The 20552-nt window shown below is 43.5% G+C and overlaps 1 protein-coding gene across 3 annotated transcripts in view; it reads right to left on the reverse strand.

Moving 5' to 3' along the window:
• LOC132382612 (mothers against decapentaplegic homolog 3) overlaps positions 1-20552 on the reverse strand; it is a 140728-nt gene that overhangs the window by 30345 nt on the left and 89831 nt on the right. For all 3 annotated transcript variants that reach the window (XR_009508422.1, XR_009508421.1, XM_059953009.1), the window contains exon 5: positions 20372-20425. Coding sequence is in view for 1 of the 3 variants with exons in the window: in XM_059953009.1 (XP_059808992.1) it covers positions 20372-20425 (54 nt within the window). In the remaining 2 variants the exon portion in view is untranslated. The remainder of the gene's footprint in view (positions 1-20371; positions 20426-20552) is intronic.

A 20552-nucleotide genomic window follows, 5' to 3' on the forward strand; every position in this document is an offset into this window, starting at 1 on the left:
ATCAAAATCACACAAAATAGTAACAAATAAAGGACCAGCCAGAACCAGAACCAATCATAACGTGAACCACAGTCCCACCCACAACCACTTCGATTAAAACTTGCTCAAGACCCAGGACTCCGGCACCATCCTCCGGCAGTATTGAAGAAGTGGACAGTTGTTCTAATATCCCCGTCAATATTTAGCTCTTAACCAACCTCACTAAAACTGACAACTTGCCCAGTTATATCACTGAGGCAATTGGAATCTCGCTGTCCTCAAATTGGCCAGTGTAGGTCCCTAAATCGTTATGATTTTTTAAACCACATTCTCCCACCTTTTCCCTCTGACCAATCAAGAAACTATCAATTTCTGCCAGAAATACACTAACCACTTGGCCTCCACGGTAGTCTGTGGCAATAAATTTCTGATTCACTACCCACTGATGAAAGAAATTCCTCTCCAATTTTAAAAGGGTCAGTCCTTTATTCTGATGCTGGGCCCCCAGACCCTGGACTCAACTACTCCCAGAAACATCCTTTCAATGAGCTCTCCCTTCGAAAACTCATTGAGTACAGGCTCAGAAACATCAAATGCTCTTTAAATGATTAGCCTTTCATTGCCGGGATCATACTGCGAACCTCCTCTGGACCCTCTCCAGGGCCAGCACATTCCTCCTGAGATAATGGGGCCCAAAATTGCTCACAATATTGGCCAACAGTGACAGCATAGAACATGGAACAGTACAGCAAAGAAACAGGCTCTTCAGTCCACAATGAGCTGAACCAAATAAATTAGAAATCAAATGGCTAACTACACTAATCTCTTCCACCTACACTATACCCATACCCTTCCAATTTTCTCATGTTCATTTGCCTATCAAACATCTCTTAAAAGTCCCTAATGTATCTGCCCCTACCACCTTCTCAGGCAGTGTATTCTGGGCACCCACCATTCTCTGCCTAAAAAAAAAACGTGTGTCTCATCTCCTTTGAAATTACTCCCTTCCTCCTTAAATGCATGCCTCCTGGTATGAGACATTTTAATCCTGAGGGAAAAATACTCTGTCTCCTCTATCTATACCATTCATAATCTTACAAGCCTCTGTCAGAACTCCCCTCCGCCCAAGTCTTGCCCGAGGCTTACTGACTGAGGAGAAGATCCAGCAGCAGGTCACTTCAGCAAAAAAGAGGTTTGGCCAGCCACCAATCGGTGTTTGGGATTGATTAGCAAAAACAAATTAAAGGAAGACAGAGGCAACCGCAGTGTGTTGTCAGAGTGGTGATCTTGGGGAAATCAGATTGCTTCGGGATTCCAGGGGAGGGAATTTCTAGAGTGCCTACAAGATGACTTTTTAGAGCAGCTCGTGGTTGAGCTCACCAGGGGACCAGCTGTTATGGATTGGGCGTTGTGCAATGATCCAGAATTTGATTAGAGAGCTTAAGGTAAAAGAACCCAAGGGGACAAGTGACCATAATATGATTGAAGCAACACACACAAAATGCTGGTGGAACGCAGCAGGCCAGGCAGCATCTATAGGGAGAAGTACAGTCGACGTTTCGGGCTGAGACTCTTCATCAGGATAGTATGACTGAATTCACCCTGAAATCTGAGGGGAAGCCAAATCAGATGCATCAGTATTACAATGGAGTAAAGGGAATTACAGAGGCATGAAAGCCCAGAATTGGTTCAAAAAGAACACTGGCAGGGATGACGGCAGAGCAGCAATGGCTGGAATTTCTGGAAGCAATTTGGAAGGCAGGGGATATATACATCCCAAAGAGGAAGAAATATTCTAAAGCACAATGACACAACCGTGGCTAACAGGAGAAGTCAAAGCCAATGTAAAAGCCAAAGAGGCGACATATATTAGAGCAAAAATTAGTGGGAAGTTGGAGGATTGAGTAGTTTTTAAAAACCTACAGATGGCAACCAAAAAAATGTCATTGAAAAGGCAAAGACAGAATATGAAAGCAAGCTAGCCAATAATATTAAAGAGGATAACAAGGGTTTCATCAGATACATAAACTGTAAAAGAGAGGTGAAAGTGGATATCGGACCACTTGAAAATGATGCAGGAGACGTAGTAATGATGGAAAAGGAAATGGCAGATGTATTGAATAAGTATTTTGCATCAGTCTTCACTGTGGAAGACACTAGCAGTATGGTGGAAATTCCAGGTGTAACCCCCTGGGTTGCCTCAGGCTGGCTCAGCTCGTTTCGTCTGGGGGAGCAGCCTTTGGCCCCGCCAAACTGGGTAATCAGCTGGTGTGGATGCTGTGTGATGTCCCCGCCTCGCCCAAAAACAGACAGTACACCATATGCGATTAAATGAGTACAATTAATAAAGGTTACTATAACTAAGTGATTAATAACAATACAGTATATATGAAGAGAAAAAAATAAAGAAAAGGCGCCAAACTTATCAAAGTCCAAACCACTTCGTGCACAACCGCTGGAGCTCAATTTCTGAAGTCTTCTGGCCACCATTCGATCCCCTCCGAACTCCTCGACTCGCAGCTCAGGACCCTCTGAGTGGTCAACCAAGCACATCTAGCTTCATGCCCCCCTCCTCGGAGTACCTCCCGGCCTCGGACCCCCTCTTGGGGTCCGATCCTCACCCCGCTTACAGCATTGCGTCCTCTCTCTCGACCCCCTCACACCGATCTCCCCAAAAGCCCGTCGACAAAAGCTTACATACTCAGAGAAAAAAACATTAATCCCCATTTGGTTTACAAAGGAATACAATTCTCCCAGCACTCTCTCGCAACAAAGAAACATTCCTGCTTTTAACAAAACAAAAGAAGCCCGTTTGATTACATACACAGTAACAAAGAAAAAAGAAGAAACCCCCTTTACACAGGTGTCAGGGGTCATGAATTACGATAAGTTACCATTACTAGGGAGAAGGTTCTTGGGAAACTGAAAGGTCTGAGGGTAGACTAAGTCACTTGGACCAGATGGTGTACACTCCAGGATTCTGAAAGAGGTGGCTGAAGAGACTATATAGCCATTAGTAATGATCTTTACAGAATCAGTAGATTCTGGAATGGTTCTGGATGACTGGAAAATTGCAAATATCACTCCACTCTTCAAGAAGGGAGAGAGGCAGAGGAATGGAAACTGAAGGCCAGTTAGTCTGATCTCAATGATTGGGAAGATGTTGGAGTCACTTATTAAGGATATGGTCTCAGGGTACTTGGAGGCATATGATAAAATAGGCCAAAGTCAGCATTGTTTCCTCAAGGAAAAATCTTCCCTGACAAATCCGTTGGAATTTTTTGAAGAAATAACTAGCAGGATAGACAAAGGAGAATTGGCTGATGTTGTGTACTTGGAGTTTCAGAAAGCCTTTGACAAGGTGCCACACATGAGGCTGCATAACAAGCTATGACTCTGTGGTATTACAGGAAAGATTCTAGCATGGATAAATCAGTAGTTGACTGGCAGGAAGCAAAGAGTGGGCATAAGGGAACCTTTCCTGCTTGGTGACTAATGGGTTTGTGTTGGGATGGATTCTACTTTACATACCAATGATTTGGATGATGGAATTGATGGCTTTGTTGCAATGTTTGCAGACAATATGAAGATAGGAGGAGGGGCAGGTAGTTTTGAAGAACTAGAGAGGCTACAGAAGGACAGACAGATTAGGAGAAAAGACAAAGAAATGCAGTTGGGATACTGTGTCAGGAAGTGCACGTCATACACTTTGGTTGCAGAAATGAAAGGTCTGAGTATTTTCTAAAGAACAGAAAATACAAAAAACGGAGGCACAAAGGAATTCGGGAGTCATTGTGCAGGATTCCCTAAAGGTTAATTTGCAGGTTGAGTCTGTGATAAGGAAAGAAAATGCGATGTCAGCATTCATTTCAAGAGGACTAGAATATAAAAGCAAGGATGTAATGATGAGTCTTTATAAAGCACTGGTGAGGTCTCACTTGGAATATTGAGAGCAGTTTTGGGCTCCTTATCTGAGAAAGGATGTGCTGAAACAGGACAAGGTCCAAAGGAGGTTCACAAAAAATGATTCCAGGATTGAACAGTTTGTGATACAAACAGCATTTGATGGCTCTGGGCCTGTATTCACTAGAATTCAGAAGAATGAGAGGTAACCTCATTGAAACCTATCAAATGGTGAAAGGCCTTGATAGAGTGGATGTGGAGAGAACGTTTCCTACAATGGGAAAGTCTAAGACTAGAGGACACAGTCTCAAAATAGAGGGACATCCTTTTAGAATGGAGAGGAGGAGGAATTTCTTTAGCCAGAGAAAGGTGAATCTGTGGAATTCTTTTCCACAGGCAGCTGTGGAGACCAAGTCTTTATGTATACTTTAAGGCAGAGGTTGACAGATTCTTGATTAGTCAGGGCATGAAGGGATATGAGGGGGAAAGCAGGAGATTGGAGCTGAGAGGGAAAATAGATCAGCCATGATGACATGGTGGAGAAGACTCGATGGGCCAAATGGCCGAATTCTGCTCCTATATCTTATGGTCTTAATAGTATACTATCTCGTTACATTTGAAACGAAGGCTGCAAGACCAGAATCAGCCAAAAACAAATCGGAAATGTCCACATCAGCAAGGGGTTTGAGAAGGTTCTGTACTGAAAATTATGGTCAGGCTGTCAACATGATTTGAAGGCTTCCCTGACACATTCTCATGCGCACACACACACTCTCTCTCTCTCTCTCTCTCTCATTCACAGACACACTAATACACAGAGTACAATTCAGTTTGAACAGCTGCTAACCATTTTGCTGCTTTGAACAGCTGTTCATGGTGGGAGAATTCAATCTCTCTGTGGAAGAGCGATCCCCATTTTAGAATAAGAGCTCCTGATTTTAGAACAATAGTCGGCCCAAGTTTCACTTTTTTTTAGCCTCTCAAAACAACACACAAGCAAAGTGTCTTTCAGTCTTTCAAGACCAACTAACTACAACTACACAGCCAAATGCTATCTGTCTGCAAGTGCAAACACGAGGAAATCTGCAGATGCTGGAAATTCAAGCAACACACACAAAATGCTTGTGGAACACAGCAGGCCAGGCAGCATCTATAAGGAGAAGCGCTGTCGACGTTTCGGGCCAAGACCCTTCGTCAGGACTAACTGAAGGGAACGATACTAAGAGATTTGAAAGACTGTCTGCAAGTGACTACCTTTCACGTGAGGAGTCAAGTTGGTAGTCTCACATACACGCGCACACTCAAATATGGACATCATTACAAGAGCTCTCATTCACTCACACACAGACACCCAGCATCAATGTCTACATTTGCCAACACGGGTCAGTAATCAGGAACATAAACATCGACGGATTTTGGTATGAGTCACCAGTTTCAGGAGAGTAGGGTTGAAATTCTGGGGGGGGGGGGGAGGTAGGAAGAGTAGATTAGGTAATATTGTTCTCTGTTTATGCCATAACCATTAAAAAAAAGTTGCAACACAGTGTGGTGGAAAGTTACCCTTGTATGAGAATTTATAGCTCTCTCTTACACACACAGAATTTTCACTGATCGGGCTGCAAAGTTCCTGCCTGGCCTCATTAAATCAGCATCCTGCCACATTTCCTGTTTTTCTTTTCAGCTTACACTGGGTTCGGTTTTGCAGCGATCTCCATTCGATGTCTATTTCATGCTCCTGACCCTCCCCTCCTGCTCCCATTCACACCTCGCTGGTTCCATATTGCTTTATTATTGGCACATGGACTGAGATACACCAAAAAGTTTCTGTTTGCATGCCATCTAGAGAGGTCAAGTCAAGTTTATTGTCATTTAACTATGTACGTGTATACCGTCAAACGAGGCAACATTTCTCCAAACCAGGGTGTAAAGCACAGTAGCACACATAACACACAATAACTCCAGAAAGTAAGAATTAAGTCTACAGACGAATTACGCATAAATAAAAAGAAAAGTGCAAAAAATGAAATATTGTAGGGTACAGATTAACCAGCGACACTTCGAATACGATATGGCCGAGTTCAAAATCAAAGTGGCTTAACTGTTTCCATCCTGACCGTTCTTGTCTTTATGCATCAGAGTCTCCTGCCTGATGGTAGAATGTCAAAGAGGCTGCTGGATGGGTGAGATCCTTGATAATAATAAGGGCCCTGTGTACACAGTGCTCTGATAAATATCCCCAATGGCAGGTAGGGAGAGCCCTATGATCCTTTTGTCCTTCTTTCACTGTCCTTTATTGGGACTTCTGTGTCGCTGCTTTACTGTTCCAATACTAAATGAAAGTACAACTTGTCAGGACGCTCTCAATGGTGCTCCTGTAAGACGAGGGGGTGTGTGGTGGGGAGCACTGCTTGCCTGAATCTTCTCATAAGCAGATGTGCTGCTGTGCCTTCTTAGTCAGGGAGGTGATACTGAGAGACCAGGTGAGGTCATCTGCGACACAAACTCCCAGGAACTTGGGGCACTTAACGCTCTCTATGGAACAGCCACGATGGTTCATCGGCACTTTCCTAAAGTCCACAAGCATTTCCTTGCTCTTCTTCAAGTTTAGACTTAGGCTGATGTTCTCACACCGGTCCACCAGCTGCAAACTGAACTTCAAGGTAGTTCAAAGTAAAATTATTATCAAAGTACCCATGTTACCATATACTGCCCTGAGATTCACCTTCCCCATAGACAGCCATGAAATAAAGAAACATCATGAAGCCCACTCAAAGAAAAACCACAACCCCGCCCCCACACCCGCCTCACAGAAAAAAACAAATTGCACAACCAGCATCAAAAAGAGCGGAAAAACACAGAATATAAAACACAAAATCAAAATAGTCCAGACATATTCAGTATAACCTACAAACGATGCAAATGCAAAAGTAATCAATAATAATAAATAAATAATACAGAGAACATGAGTTGTAGGGTCCTTGAAAGAGAGTCTGTAGGTTGTGAAATCAGTTCAGTTCATTATGTACGATATAGCAACACAAACATACTTTAATAATAAGTTTTGCTTGGACTTTGACACACCATACACAAGTAGATCAAGGTAGGAAGATAAAACAATGCAGAATATAGCGATAGAGCTACATTGAAAGTGCAATGCAGGGGCCACAATGAGGTAGACTGGGAAATCAAGAGTTCACTTATTACGAGTTTGAGAGGTCTACTCATGAGTCTGATAACAGAGGGATAGATAGTCATGCTCTCAAACATATCTTCTGCCCGACGGGAGAGTGGAGAAAAGAGAATGACTGAATGAATTCAGGGTGTATTTCTTACTTGGCCCTGGGGATTGAAGACTAGGAACAGGGGGAATTCACTGAAAAACACCTAAACCAGTTGCATCTCTGCCTCCCTCAAGGCCAAGTAACCCATAACACTAACCATTTATTCTCAGGATATGCGCACTGCTAACCACCCCTATTGGCCTCGAGAAGCACATGTGCAGTCAGTTTCTTAAACTGCTCCTGAAGACACAGTTGGAAAAAAGATCATAAACCCAAGAGAACCTTCAGATGCTGGAAATCCAGAGCAACACACACAAAATGCTGGAGAAACTCAGCAGGTCAGGCAGCATCAATGGAGAGGAATAGACAGTCAATGTTTCGGGCCGAGATTCTCCATCAGGACAGTCCATAACCCGTGAACACTACCTTGCTATTTTGCTCCTTTTGCATGATTTATTTTTAAAATATATACTCACTGTAATATATACTATTTTGTATGTATTGCACTGTACTGCTACAGGGAGAAGACCCACACTCAATGGTTTAGGAACCGTTGCTTCCCCTCTGCCATCAGATTTGTGAATGATCCATTAACTCTACCTTATTAATAATTTATTTGTATGTTTCATATTGTAACCTGTAGTAATGTTTTAAACTCTTCCACTCTACTGCTGCTCCAAAACAACAAACTTCAAGACATACAAACCCCATTTCCAGAAAAGTTGGGATATTTTCCAAAATGCAATAAAAACAAAAATCTGTGATGTGTTAATTCACGTGAACCTTTATTTAACTGACACAAGTACAAAGAAAAGATTTTCAATAGTTTTACTGACCAACTTAATTGTATTTTGTAAATATACACAAATTTAGAATTTGATGGCTGCAACACACTCAACAAAAGTTGGGACAGAGGCATGTTTACCATTGTGTTACATCACCTTTCCTTTTAATAACACTTTTTAATCGTTTTGGAACTGAGGATACTAATTGTAGAAGATTTGCAATTGGAAATTTTGTCCATTCTTGCTTGTTCAAGAATGACTTCAGCTGCTCAACAGTCCGTGGTCTCTGTTGTCTGATTCTCCTCTTCATGATGCGACATACATTTTCAATAGGAGATAGATCTGGACTGGCAGCAGGCCAGTCAAGCACACGCACTCTGTCTCTACAAAGCCACACTGCTGTAGCCCGGGCAGAATGTGGTCTGGCATTGTCCTGCTGAAATAAGCGTGGACGTCCTGGGAAGAGATGTCGCCTTGATGGCAACATATTTCTCTCTAAAATCCTAATATACACCTCAGAGTCAATGGTACCTTCACATACTTGCAACTCACCCATGCCATGGGCACTGATGCACCCCCATACCATCACAGAAGCTGGCTTTTGCACCTTTTGCTGATAACAATCAGGATGGTCGTTTTCATCTTTGGCACGGAGAACTCGACGCCCATTTTTTTCTGAAAACTAGCTGAAATGTGGACTCATCTGACCACAGTACATGGTTCCACAGTTTTCCAGTCCATCTGAGATGAGCTTGGGACCAGAGAACTCACGGCGTTTCTGCATAGAGTTGATGTATGGCTTCCTCCTTGCGTAATACAGTTTCAAGTTGCATTTCTGGATTCAGCGATGGACTGTGTTAAGTGACAATGGTTTTCTGAAGTACTCCCAACCCCAGGTGGCTATAATTGTCACAGTAGCATGACGGTTTCTTAGGCAGTGCCGCCTGAGGGCTCAAAGATCACGCGCATTCAACAGTGGTTTCTGACCTTGCCCGTCTCTGAATTCTCTGAATCTTTTCACAATATTATGTAATGTAGATGTTGGAAGACCTAAATTCTCTGCAATCTTGCGTTGGGAAATGTTCCTTTTGAACTGACTAACAATTCTCTCATGAATTTTGGCACAAAGGGGTGAGCCACGACCCATCCTTGCTTGCAAAGACTGAGCCTTTGATGGACACTAATTTTATACCCAGTAATGATACCTCACCTGCTACCAATTAGCCTGCTTAATGTGGAATCTTCCAAACCGGTGATACTTGAATATTCTGTGCACTTTTCAATCTTATTTTAACTCTGTCCCAACTTATGTTGAGTGTGTTGCAGCCATCAAATTCTAAATTTGTGTATATTTACAAAATACAATTAAGTTGGTCAGTAAAACTATTGAAAATCTTTTCTTTGTACTTTTGTCAGTTAAATAAAGGTTCATGTGAATTAACATATCACAAATTTTTGTTCTTATTGCATTTTGGAAAATATCCCAACTTTTCTGGAAATGGGGTTTGTATGATAACAAACCTAATTCTGAATAAATAGTCAACACTCCAGGCTGACATTTACATCAGGAACCCCGATGAAAAATCTTGGCCTGAATCATCGGCTGTTTATTCTCAATAGATGCTGCCTCTTCCAAGAGGACTACAACCTTGCCGTACGGTTTTGAGGCTTGGGTGCCTCAATATCTCAGAGAGCTACGTTGGCTGGAGTCAGGGCTTTGTGCTTTGACTCTTGGTGGGGTCACCCATGCCAAACAGGTCAAAGGGCAGAGGCCAGACGAAGAGTGGTCCACCGGTCCTTCAGATTCAGAGGTTCAGCTCATGGCTAACAATCCTGACCCGTAAAACAACATTATTACGGAAACAGCAATGAAGAATCCTTCCACAACTGATTGGCCAAGGACAGACAGATGCGGGACCTTTAATGCTGCCTGAAGCTCGAGACCAGTGGTTCCCAACCTTTTTTTTGGCCATGCCCCACCTAATCACCTCTAAAATCCTGATGCCCCCTGTGGTGATATATAATTCTTATTATTCAAAAAGTGAACTCCTATTCACCTGGAGAAAGCCTAAAAAACCATTAACTTGGTTTAAACAAGCTTCCAAAGAACATGGCATTCATGAAAGAGAAAAATAAAACAACCAAAGGACTGTTAAAGTTCTGAGGAAGAAATTACTAAGAAATTGTAAAAAAAAGAACATTAAGTGATATGAAAATAATAATAATAATAAATAAATAAAACAATGCCGATTCGTTTCTACAGCATACAAAGACAGATACACTGTTTAAAAGAGATGACGCAATGTACACACCTTCACACCACCAAGAACCGAAAGCTACTGCAAAAAGCAGCATTGGCGCGACCTCGTACGAGTTTCTTACGCGTTTGGACTTGTTCATTCGTTCCTTCCTACATCAGTCAATTCATTAATTTAATTATGAAAGCCATTTGATGGTTGTAATGATGGTGATACACTATATATACAGTACATACGCAATTACACATGTACATACACACAAGTATTTTTATGTATGCATACTGTATATACACATATGTATTAACTCACACACACACTCATACTCACACAGACTTACTAGAAAAAATTCACTATTAATAACTCATTCTCGAATTGCCCCCCTCAAAAATCAAATTACCCCCCCCCCCCCGTGGGGCATACGCCCCACGTTGGGAACCACTGCTCTAGACATAACGGGCAGCAAGTCTAGATGCTGCCTGACCTGCTGTGTTCCTCCAGTGCTTTGTGTGTGTTGAGGAGAGCTCCAGGTTTCTGGCTCAATGATAATGAAAGAACACTGATGCATCTGCAAGTCAGGGGTGTGGGCAGAGTCATCCAATACCGAAACAGGCCCTTTGTTCCATTGAATCCACGATCAGCAAGCACCCATTTACACTAATCCCACTCCGATTCTCCCATCATTTCTCTCGACCTCAACCCCCAAATTCCACCACACTGGTCAACTAGCCCATCAAGCAGTACTTCTTTTCCAAAAGCTCCCTTCTGGAAAGTGCTACAGGACAATTAGAACAAAAACCTTGCCATCGGTTTCTTCCCCCAGGCAGTTAATCTAATCAACCACTCAAGCCAGCCATCACACCCCACTCTCCTACCTCAGTCACAGCACCGTAAACACTTTAAACCCTTTTTATAATGCTCTTTACATTGTAATGTATACACATTTTAGTCCATGTCTGTAGTTTAGACCATAAGACATAGGAGCAATTTAGGCCATTTGGCCCATCAAGTCTGCCCTGCCATTCCATCATGGTTGATTTATTATTCCACTCAACTCCATTCTCCTGCCTCTTTATGTTTTTTTTTGCACAATTCTTTACTCTTATAAGTGTTGAATATTGTTTTAGTTGGGTGTTGCACCAGCATATCTCAGCTAATTCCCGATGCAATGGATTCTGGTTAATTGGGCCACATCGGGACCAGTATGTTTTGGACCAATTAAGCGTTTGTCCAAATTATCCAAAGTTTGATGGAAATAGTTAAAAAGATATTAAAAAGAAAACAAATTTCCATTTAACTGAGTAACAAATAACAGTGTAATTTAAGTGAAATACAGAACAAATTAGAACACTGTCAGTATTACTACAGTACTATAAAATGATTACTGACAGAGGGATTCATCGAGTGTACGCTGGTATAGTACTCAATTGATAAACTATCCTTTCTTAGCCCTTAAAGCATCATGGTTTAATGTTTTTCCCAATAACTAGCTATTTCTTTTTAACAGTTCCTGACATATTTGAATGACATAACAGAGTTATATGATCCATTGCTTTCTTTGAACCTGATAGTGTTGTAGCAAAGGGATATGTCTGACATGGCATGTTAAAAGTAAAAGGTCTGTTTCACTGGCATTGTAGATATCATCTGCACAAAATTGTTGAAACAAGTCGGAGAGTTTTGTAGATTTCCATCTTTCTTGCCTTGTGCTCTCTTGAATTTAATGTAATGCTTTTACTTCCATTGAGACAGCCAACCATCTGTTGCTTAAAATCTTCATGACCCAGCTTCTTAGCCATCTCCTCTGACTTTTTTTTAAACATTGCTCCACTGACAGCAGTTAGAACAGAAAACTATTGATTGAGGTTCGCTTCAATATCAGGATCCTTATCTTTACATTTTCATTTTTGGGATGTGCCCTGTTGGTCCTCGTTAATGCCCATTCTTCTCGCAGTTTATCTTGCCGATATATCAAATTGTAGATTTCAGCACACCCATTAACTGTGCCAGCCAACGACGATTGGTGTTAAGCAAATGGCTTTTAATTTGGTTCAGTAGGATAATTTTTTTGGCTAGCGTCAAATCTTTTCATGGCAAGGGTCTCAAAAATTATTTTAAAGTCAAATTAACAAAATGATCAAAGATGACTGCTTTTTGAATTGGCGTCCGTCGGCCCAAATGGATAAGCACACACAGCTGTTTGCTCTAAGCACGGTGTACTGTCTAAAGACAGCACAAGTGCACGACTGACTATCTCCTACCCTAATGAAGCGGCATAGTGTCCCAAACAAAGGGGCTCTTGGCTTTTTTACCCTCAATTTGTTTTTGTTCTTTTAAGAGTTGCTCCAAATAAGCAGCTGTCCCAATTAAGTGATGGTTCAATTAATCAGAATCTACTGTATGTGGAAATGTATATGGTGAATAAAGATGGTTCTTGATCTTTGGGATGTAAACATATTGGAGGAGAACCCCAGTAATCCCACTGATCCGGTGCAGACATCCTCCTTGATGTCAGAGACAGTGGGTCCGAGAGCTTTTTTCTCCCCCCCCCCCCCCCAAGTGACTGAAAGAAACAAACAGGTATAAGTGAGCTTAGATCACAGCCCACAGAACAGTACAGCACAGTACATGCCCTTTGGACCACAATGTTGTGCTGAACCAATTTAATCAGTGATCAAATGACCAACCAAACCAATCTCTTCTGCCTATATCACGTTAATATCCTACCATTTCCTCACATTCATGCAACCATCTCAACACCTCTTAGAAGTCCCTGATGTATCTGCCTCTACCACCACCCCAAGCAGCACATTCCAGGCTCCCACCACTCTCTGTGTGCTAAAAAAAAACTTACCCTCACATCTCCTTTAAAACTACTCCCTCTTGCCTTAATTACTTGCCCTCTGGTATTTGACATTTCAACCCTGGGAAAAAGATACTGTCTGTCTACTCTATCTGATCTTAATCATAATCTTATAAACCTCTATTATTGGATCTCCCCTCAACCTCTGACACTCCAGAAAAAACTACCTAAGCTTGTCCAACTTCTTGTTATAGGCAATGCCCTCTGATCCAGGCAGGACCCTGATAAACCTCTTCTGCACCCTCTGCAAAGCCTGAGGAACAGATCTCTCCAAGTCTGGGACATTTGGCTTCTCCCCAGCCAGGAATCTGAACAGAACAGCAGTCCGGCTCTCCCTATGGTTTCAACTCGAGAGCAAGGGTTCACGACCAGTATCGGTGAGCCAAGCGGAAGGGAGCCCAAAAAGGAAGGGGAATTAAAAGGCAAGCAGAGGCACACAATTTCAAATGGCAGAGTGCCAAAGCTTTGACAGCTGGTTAACTAGGCCGGCGCTTTATTGCGAGTGTAAATTGCAACCACAAATGCGGTAAATGTTCGACTTGACAGATTTTATTATAAGGAGTGACAGTTGGCCAGGAGTGACTTACAGAGCCAAGTAGAACAGCAAAGATGTAAAATGGCAATTCTGGCAGCTTGTGATACAGATCAGAACATTTGAAACCTTGTTCCTGGGGAGAAGGCATGTTTCCCAAACCCATTCTCTCTGCAAACCCACAATGGAAGGTTCAGCATGATCAGAATATGATAATACAGTATGATAGACTCAGAGTCGTAGAACACAACAGCACAGAAACAGGCAATTCAGCCCATCTAGTCTGTGCTGAATCATTAATCAGCCTAGTCCCATCGACCTGCACCAGGAACCGAGCCCTCCATACCCCTCCCATGCATTCATCTATCCAAACTTCTCTTAAAAGCTGAAATCAAACCTGCATCCACCACTTGCACAGGCAACTCATTCCACACTCTCACCAGCCTCTGAGTGAAGAAGTTCCACTCAAACAGTTCACTTTTTACTCTTAACCCGTGACCTCTAGTTCTAGACTCACCCAACCTCAGTGGATAAAGCCTGTTTGCATTTACCTATGCTCCTAATAATTTTATATATTTATTTCTAGGGAATGAAGTCCTAACCTATTCCACCTTTCCCTATAACTCAGGTCCTCAAGCCCCAGCAACATATTTGAAGATTTAGTAAACACAAAGTACACTGCAGATGCTGTGGTCAAAGCAACACGTACAACACGCTGGAGGAACACAGCAGGTCCTGATGAAGAGTCTCGGCCCGAAGCGTTGATTGCTGGTTTCCACGGATGCTGTCCAACGTGCTGAGTTCCTCCAGCCTGTTGTATGCATATATTTGAAGATTTTCTCTGCACTCTTTCAATCTTATTGACATCTTTCCTGTAGGTAGGTGACCAGAACTACACACAATACTCCATATCAGGTGTCACAAAAGCCTTATACAACTTCAACTTAACATTCCATCTCATATACTCAATACATTGTTTTATGAAGGCCAAAGTTTCAAAATCTTTATGATCCTATCTACTTGTGATGCCACTTTCAAGGAATTATGAATCTGTATTCCCAATCCCTCTGTTCTATTGCAATCCTCAGTGCCCTACTGCTCATCGTGTTAAGACCTATCCTAGTTGGTCCTCCCAAAGTGCAACACCTCACACTTATCTGCCTTAAGTTCCATCTACCAATTTTCATCCCATTTTTCCAGTTGGTACAAATCCCACTGCAAGCTTTGATAGTGTTCCTCACTGTCCACTACACCCCCAATATTGGTTTCATCCACAAGTTTGCTGATCCAATTGAACACATTATCATCATGTAACACTTTACAGCACCAGCGATTGGGGTTCAATTCCCACTGTTGTCTGAAAGGAGACGGCACATACTTGGCTTCTGGCTTCTGCCCACATTCCTCAGATGCACAGGTTGGAGCTGGGAAATTGGGGGCATGCTATGCTGACATCGGAAGGATGACGATGCCTGCGGCTGCCCCCAGCATATTCTCAGACTGAACTGGTTGTTGACAGAAACAAAGCATCTCACTGTTTCAATGTACAAGCGACAAATGAAGCTAATCTTTCGGCACACACATAAAATGCTGGAGGAAGCCAGCAGGTCAGGAGACACCTATGAAGAAAAATGAACAGTCGATGTTTTGGGACCCTTCTTCAGGACTCTTCGTCAGAAACGCACTTAAGCCCATTGCCCCTACTGGGACAAAGGCCATCGACAGCAGGGCCCTAGAGTCCTCTGTCCTGGGCCAGGCTTTCAAGTTGTCTCCAGGTGTAGCCCAACTTCAAAGATCCTTCATCTCCCAGGGATGGAATCTCTGGAACTCCTGCTGGCATTTCTGTAGCTCCAGGTTTTTACAGAATGGAGTTACTAGCCCCTTGCCCAACCCTCCTCCTTTTGCAGCCGGGCTTCAGACCGTCCACGATAAGAGTTCTTCATCAGAAAGCTAATCTTTAACTCATTCACCAACATTTAAGCTTCACTGGAAACCTCAAAATTATCTAGCATTTTAGGATGAATTGGGGATCTACTTTCAACATTAGTGGCCCTGAATTTTCATGATGTTCTTCAAATAATTCAGCCTTTCAGTCTCAATGTACCTCCCAAACAACACCTGTACCTGGATGCTTAGCCAAAATTGACAATGCTCGGTGAAAACATTTATTTATTTTTATTGAAGAGGAGCAGAGAGGGAATAAGAGGGCGGAGCCTAGTTAAGATGGCACTAAACAGTGAATCCTTCGCTTGCATCTTTGGAAACAGTTCTATTTCCATCTTTAATATCTCTATTTTTTGTCCTTTCAGGGTTCTTTTGAAGACCCTGACCTGGAGTTACACCCTGACTTCAGTTCTTCGCGGGAATGGGACCTGCTCTCGGGGTTTCACGACTGGCCGTTATCTGACACGCCTAGGAGCTTCACTCCAGTTCAGTTGATAAGTCGTAACAACAACTAATCTTATTGGCGGCCGCTGCGGTAACATAGTAGCTAACGCATCGCTTATGGCACCAACTGGAAGATCGGGGTTCAATTCCCATCGCAGTCTCTACGGAATTTGTACGTTCTAACAGCCTCACAAGTACGCACTTCTGACGCTAGTTAGAAACTGTTCAGCAACAGTACACCGGGGAGCAAATTCTCTCTGTGACTGCATGGATTTCCTCCAAGTGCTCCGGTTTCCTCCTGCAGTCCAAAGACATAACAGTTGGTAGGCTAAATGGTCACTGTAAATTGTTCCGCGACTAGGCTAGGGTTAAATCGGGGGTTTCTGGGTGGCATGGCTCGAAGGGTCAGAAGGGCCTATTCCATGCTGTATCTCAATAAATAAAGTAAGCTTCTCATTGCATCTGTGCATTTGACGATAAAATCCACTTTGACTTTAGATGGTGGTCATTTTACGCTGATGACTGCACAGGATGTGCGGCACACTGTAGACCCCCCGTCTGGACCAAATGTCTGCCCGCACTTCGGCCATCGGCTGGGAGGGCGCACCTGGGTGTGTTCCCTTGCTGTCGTTCCCGTTGCTGCCGTTACCTGTTGCTCTGCTGAACATTGTCAGCACGCCATGCTGGCACCCGAATACGTGGTGACAACTGCTGGCTGTCACTAGCACATCCTTGGGTGGCTAAAGCAAACGACGAATTTGACTGCATGTTTCGATGTACGAGAGAAAAGTAAGTGGAATCTGAATCCAAAGTGCCGGTACGTAGACTGAGTGCTGAGCATCTCCTGGAAGCCGCAGTTCAGCGTCAGGGAGCCTTCACCAACAGCTGTGGAAATGTGCAGAGCTGCCCTCGTCTGCCCGGGCAGCCACTGTTGGTAGAATGTAAAACAACAGCCCCTTGTTCACTGTGGGACAGTATACTCCAGTAGCACTGAGTCACGCCAGGCAAACAAAGCTGAACTGTGGGACAGCTGCCAACGTAAACACTGTGAACTGGGGGTGAACTTCCACCAGCTGAGCTCACTTGATGCTGCGAGCACTCGAGAAACAACGGCAGTCAGCATCACACTGTCTCCTCCCTGACCTACTCAGTGAAATGGGGACTGGAGCCAGCATCCAGTGTACAAATGCAATGAAAAACTTACAGCAGCACCACAGGCACACTGAATCATGGACAGAACTGTGCAAAATTTTAGACACACATACAGTGTGCAGCTGGGGTGCCTAAGACTTGTGCACAGAACTGCAGTAATTTTATCTATTGCACTGTACTGCTGCCACAAAAACAATTCATGAAATACGTGAGTGATAATAAACGTGATTACGGGTCTCTATTGTGGACAAAGAGTAGGAGGTGGGTGGGGAGAGGGGAATCATGTTCAGGAAAAGGGGAAGGGAGAGGGGAGGGAGCAGGAAGCACCAGAGAGACATTCTGTAATGATCAATAAACCAATTGAATGGAATCAAATGATGTTGCTTGGTGTCTCAGGAATGAGTGTGTCTGTACCCACACCACCCTCTCCGCCTTTGACATTCTTCCTCTGCCATCTGACCCACACTCCACCCTCACCATTCCCAACATCCTTTGCTCCCGCTAAATTTACAAACTCGCTCTCTATTCCACCCACATAGATGAATATGGTACTGTACAAAAGTCTTTGGCACCCTAGCTAATACAGATGTGTGTCGAAGACTTTTGCACAGTACTGTACATAGCATTTTCAAAAAGTAAGGAATTATCCAGATTTTTACCTCCAGCCTCTGTTGAATCAGCGACTTACAAGGCAAAGCAACCAAAAAAGAAAGGATGACACAGGAGAGAGGGGAGAGAGGGAGAGGGGAGAGAGAGAGAGGAGAGAGGGAGAGAGAGAGGGAGAGAGGGAGAGAGAGAGGGAGAGAGAGAGGGAGAGAGAGAGGGAGAGAGAGAGGGAGAGAGAGAGGGAGAGAGAGAGGGAGAGAGAGAGGGAGAGAGAGAGGGAGAGAGAGAGAGAGAGAGGAGAGAGAGAGAGAGAGGAGAGAGAGAGGAGAGAGAGAGAGAGAGAGGAGAGAGAGAGAGAGAGGAGAGAGAGAGAGGAGAGAGAGAGAGAGGAGAGAGAGAGAGAGGAGAGAGAGAGAGGAGAGAGAGAGAGGAGAGAGAGGACAGAGAGAACAAAAATAAAGGAAGTTAGAGGAAACCGAGACACAAACAATTATATCTCCTGGACACCTGCCATTAGGGAGGCATGGTGGCATAGCTGTTAGCAGAATACCTTACACGTTTTCTCTGTGAGACCGCGTTGGTTTCCTCACACATTCCAAAGTTGTATGGGTTCGGGTTAGTGAGTTGTTGGTGTACTATATTGGTGCCTGAAGTATGGTGACTCCTGCGGCCTGCCACCAACAAATCCTCAGACAGTGTTCGTTATTGACACAAACAACACATTTCACTGTGACAAATAAAGCTGAAGTTGCAATCTCAGGTAAGCCCAGAAAGAAACTCAATGAAATGCTGTTAAGTGCAGTCACTTTTTTTTAATGTAGGAAACACAACAACTAGCTTGTGTCAGCAAGATTTCAAACAGCAAATGAAAGTCAAGAGAAAGAATCGCAAGTGCAGGAGACCTGCAAAAGAACTTGTTGGAAGTGCTCAGCAAGTCGTGCAGCATTTGTAGAGAGAGAAAAACAGGTCAAGCTCCACTTATCAAAATTGGGAGGAGCGAGAAGTAACCCTCCCTGCAACTCGCTTTCCCAGTACTGATGGAGAGCTCAGATTCTCTCTCCACATCTGCTGCCTGACCTGCTAAACATTTACAAAAGGCTCTCTTTTATTTTACACCTCACTGGCACTGCAGAATAGGTACTTTCCTTGGGGGGTATTTGCGCTAACAAGTAAATTCCTGCTGACTGGGGTCGAAGCCCATTTTACCCTCATTCCTGTCCCAAGATCCAGAACAATATTAAACATGGTGCGTACCTGTCAGCTGCTGGTTAGAACATGGAACCAAGAGACAAGTAAAAGATTTTGATTTTCCCCATCAATAAGATCAAAGTTGGCCTTGTACTTTGTACATAGCCTCTGATTTCCCCTAATCTAAAAAATCCATTCATCTCAACTCTAAATAAACTGAGAGAGAGAGGGGGGGAGAGACAGGGATTGTTAGTCTGTACCAGCTATCAAGCACCCAGTCATTCCCCCAGCCCATTTTATTCTCCCGATGTTTCTCTCAACTTCTCCCATACTCTACCACTCAACTACACACCAGAAGCCATCTGCACCGGCCAATCAGCCCACCAACCTGCACATATTTGGGATGTGGTAGCAAACCAGAACACCTGGCGGAAGCCCATGTGGCCACGAGGAGAACGTCCAAACCACACAGGCAGCAGGACTGAAACTGAGTCACCGAGTTCATCATTGCACCTTCCCCAAACACTGTCACACCAAAGTCCAATACTCTTCTTTCAAGATTTAGCAACTCGTTCATGAAGAGGAATACTAAAGTGCAATAGTGTCAGGCTGAGTGTCCCAATGTAATTGCCGGGAGACAAACAAACGTGCAGTGAGAAACCTCGCGTGCGCCTGCGTTAACAGATAAAGAATGGGATTGACCTTCCATATTCAAAGCAAAGCTCTACTTCATTGCCAGGGAAACGGGCCATTCACCCCAAATGGTCTCCACTGATGTGTAAGCTCCGTTCAATTCCTCAATCCCACATGTTTAGCTAGCATCCCCCTCAAGGTGTTGATGTTCGCAATTCCATAACATATAGGAGCAGTATTAGGCCATTTGGCCTATTGAGTCTGCTCCACCATTTCATCATGGCTGATTAATTTCCCTCTCTGTCCTAATCTCATGCCATCTCACCATATTCCTTCATGCCCTGACCAATCAAGAATCTATCAACCTCTGCCTTAAATGTACCCAATGACTCAGCCTCCACAGCTGCCAGTGGAAACGAATACTACAGATTCACCACCCTCTGACTAAAGAAATTCCTCTTCATCTCCATTCTAAAAGGATGCCCCTTTATTCTGAGGCTGTGTCTTCTGGTCTTCGACTCCCCCCACCACAGGAACATCCTCTCCACACCTGCTTCAACATTCAATAGGTTTCAGTGCTGTCCCACGTCATTCTCTGCATTCCAGTGAATACAATCCAAGAACCTCACATGACAAGCCTTTCAATCCCAGAACCACTTCTTGGTTTATTCATTCCCTGGTTTTATTAGTTTTTATACCTTCTGATATTGACTTGGGGCAGTCCCCAACAAGTAAATTCATTTGCTCTATCAAACAAGGAAAACGACAACCTGTGATCACTACTCTCCTGGTTCGGCCGTACTCACCCAGGTTACTGTGTGTTGGTGACAAGGGGTTTGGAGACAGGTCAGCCACAGACCCTGAGAAAGAGACAGAGAAACAATGGTTGAGAGGCAATTTACAACACATATCACCTAATTAATTATTAAGTGAATTCAGAGTTATTAAATGCAGATAACAATCAACACAGCACCCGATTGAATTCTA

Source organism: Hypanus sabinus, chromosome 28 (genome assembly GCF_030144855.1).
Source record: "Hypanus sabinus isolate sHypSab1 chromosome 28, sHypSab1.hap1, whole genome shotgun sequence".
Classification (NCBI taxonomy): Eukaryota; Metazoa; Chordata; class Chondrichthyes; order Myliobatiformes; family Dasyatidae; genus Hypanus; species Hypanus sabinus.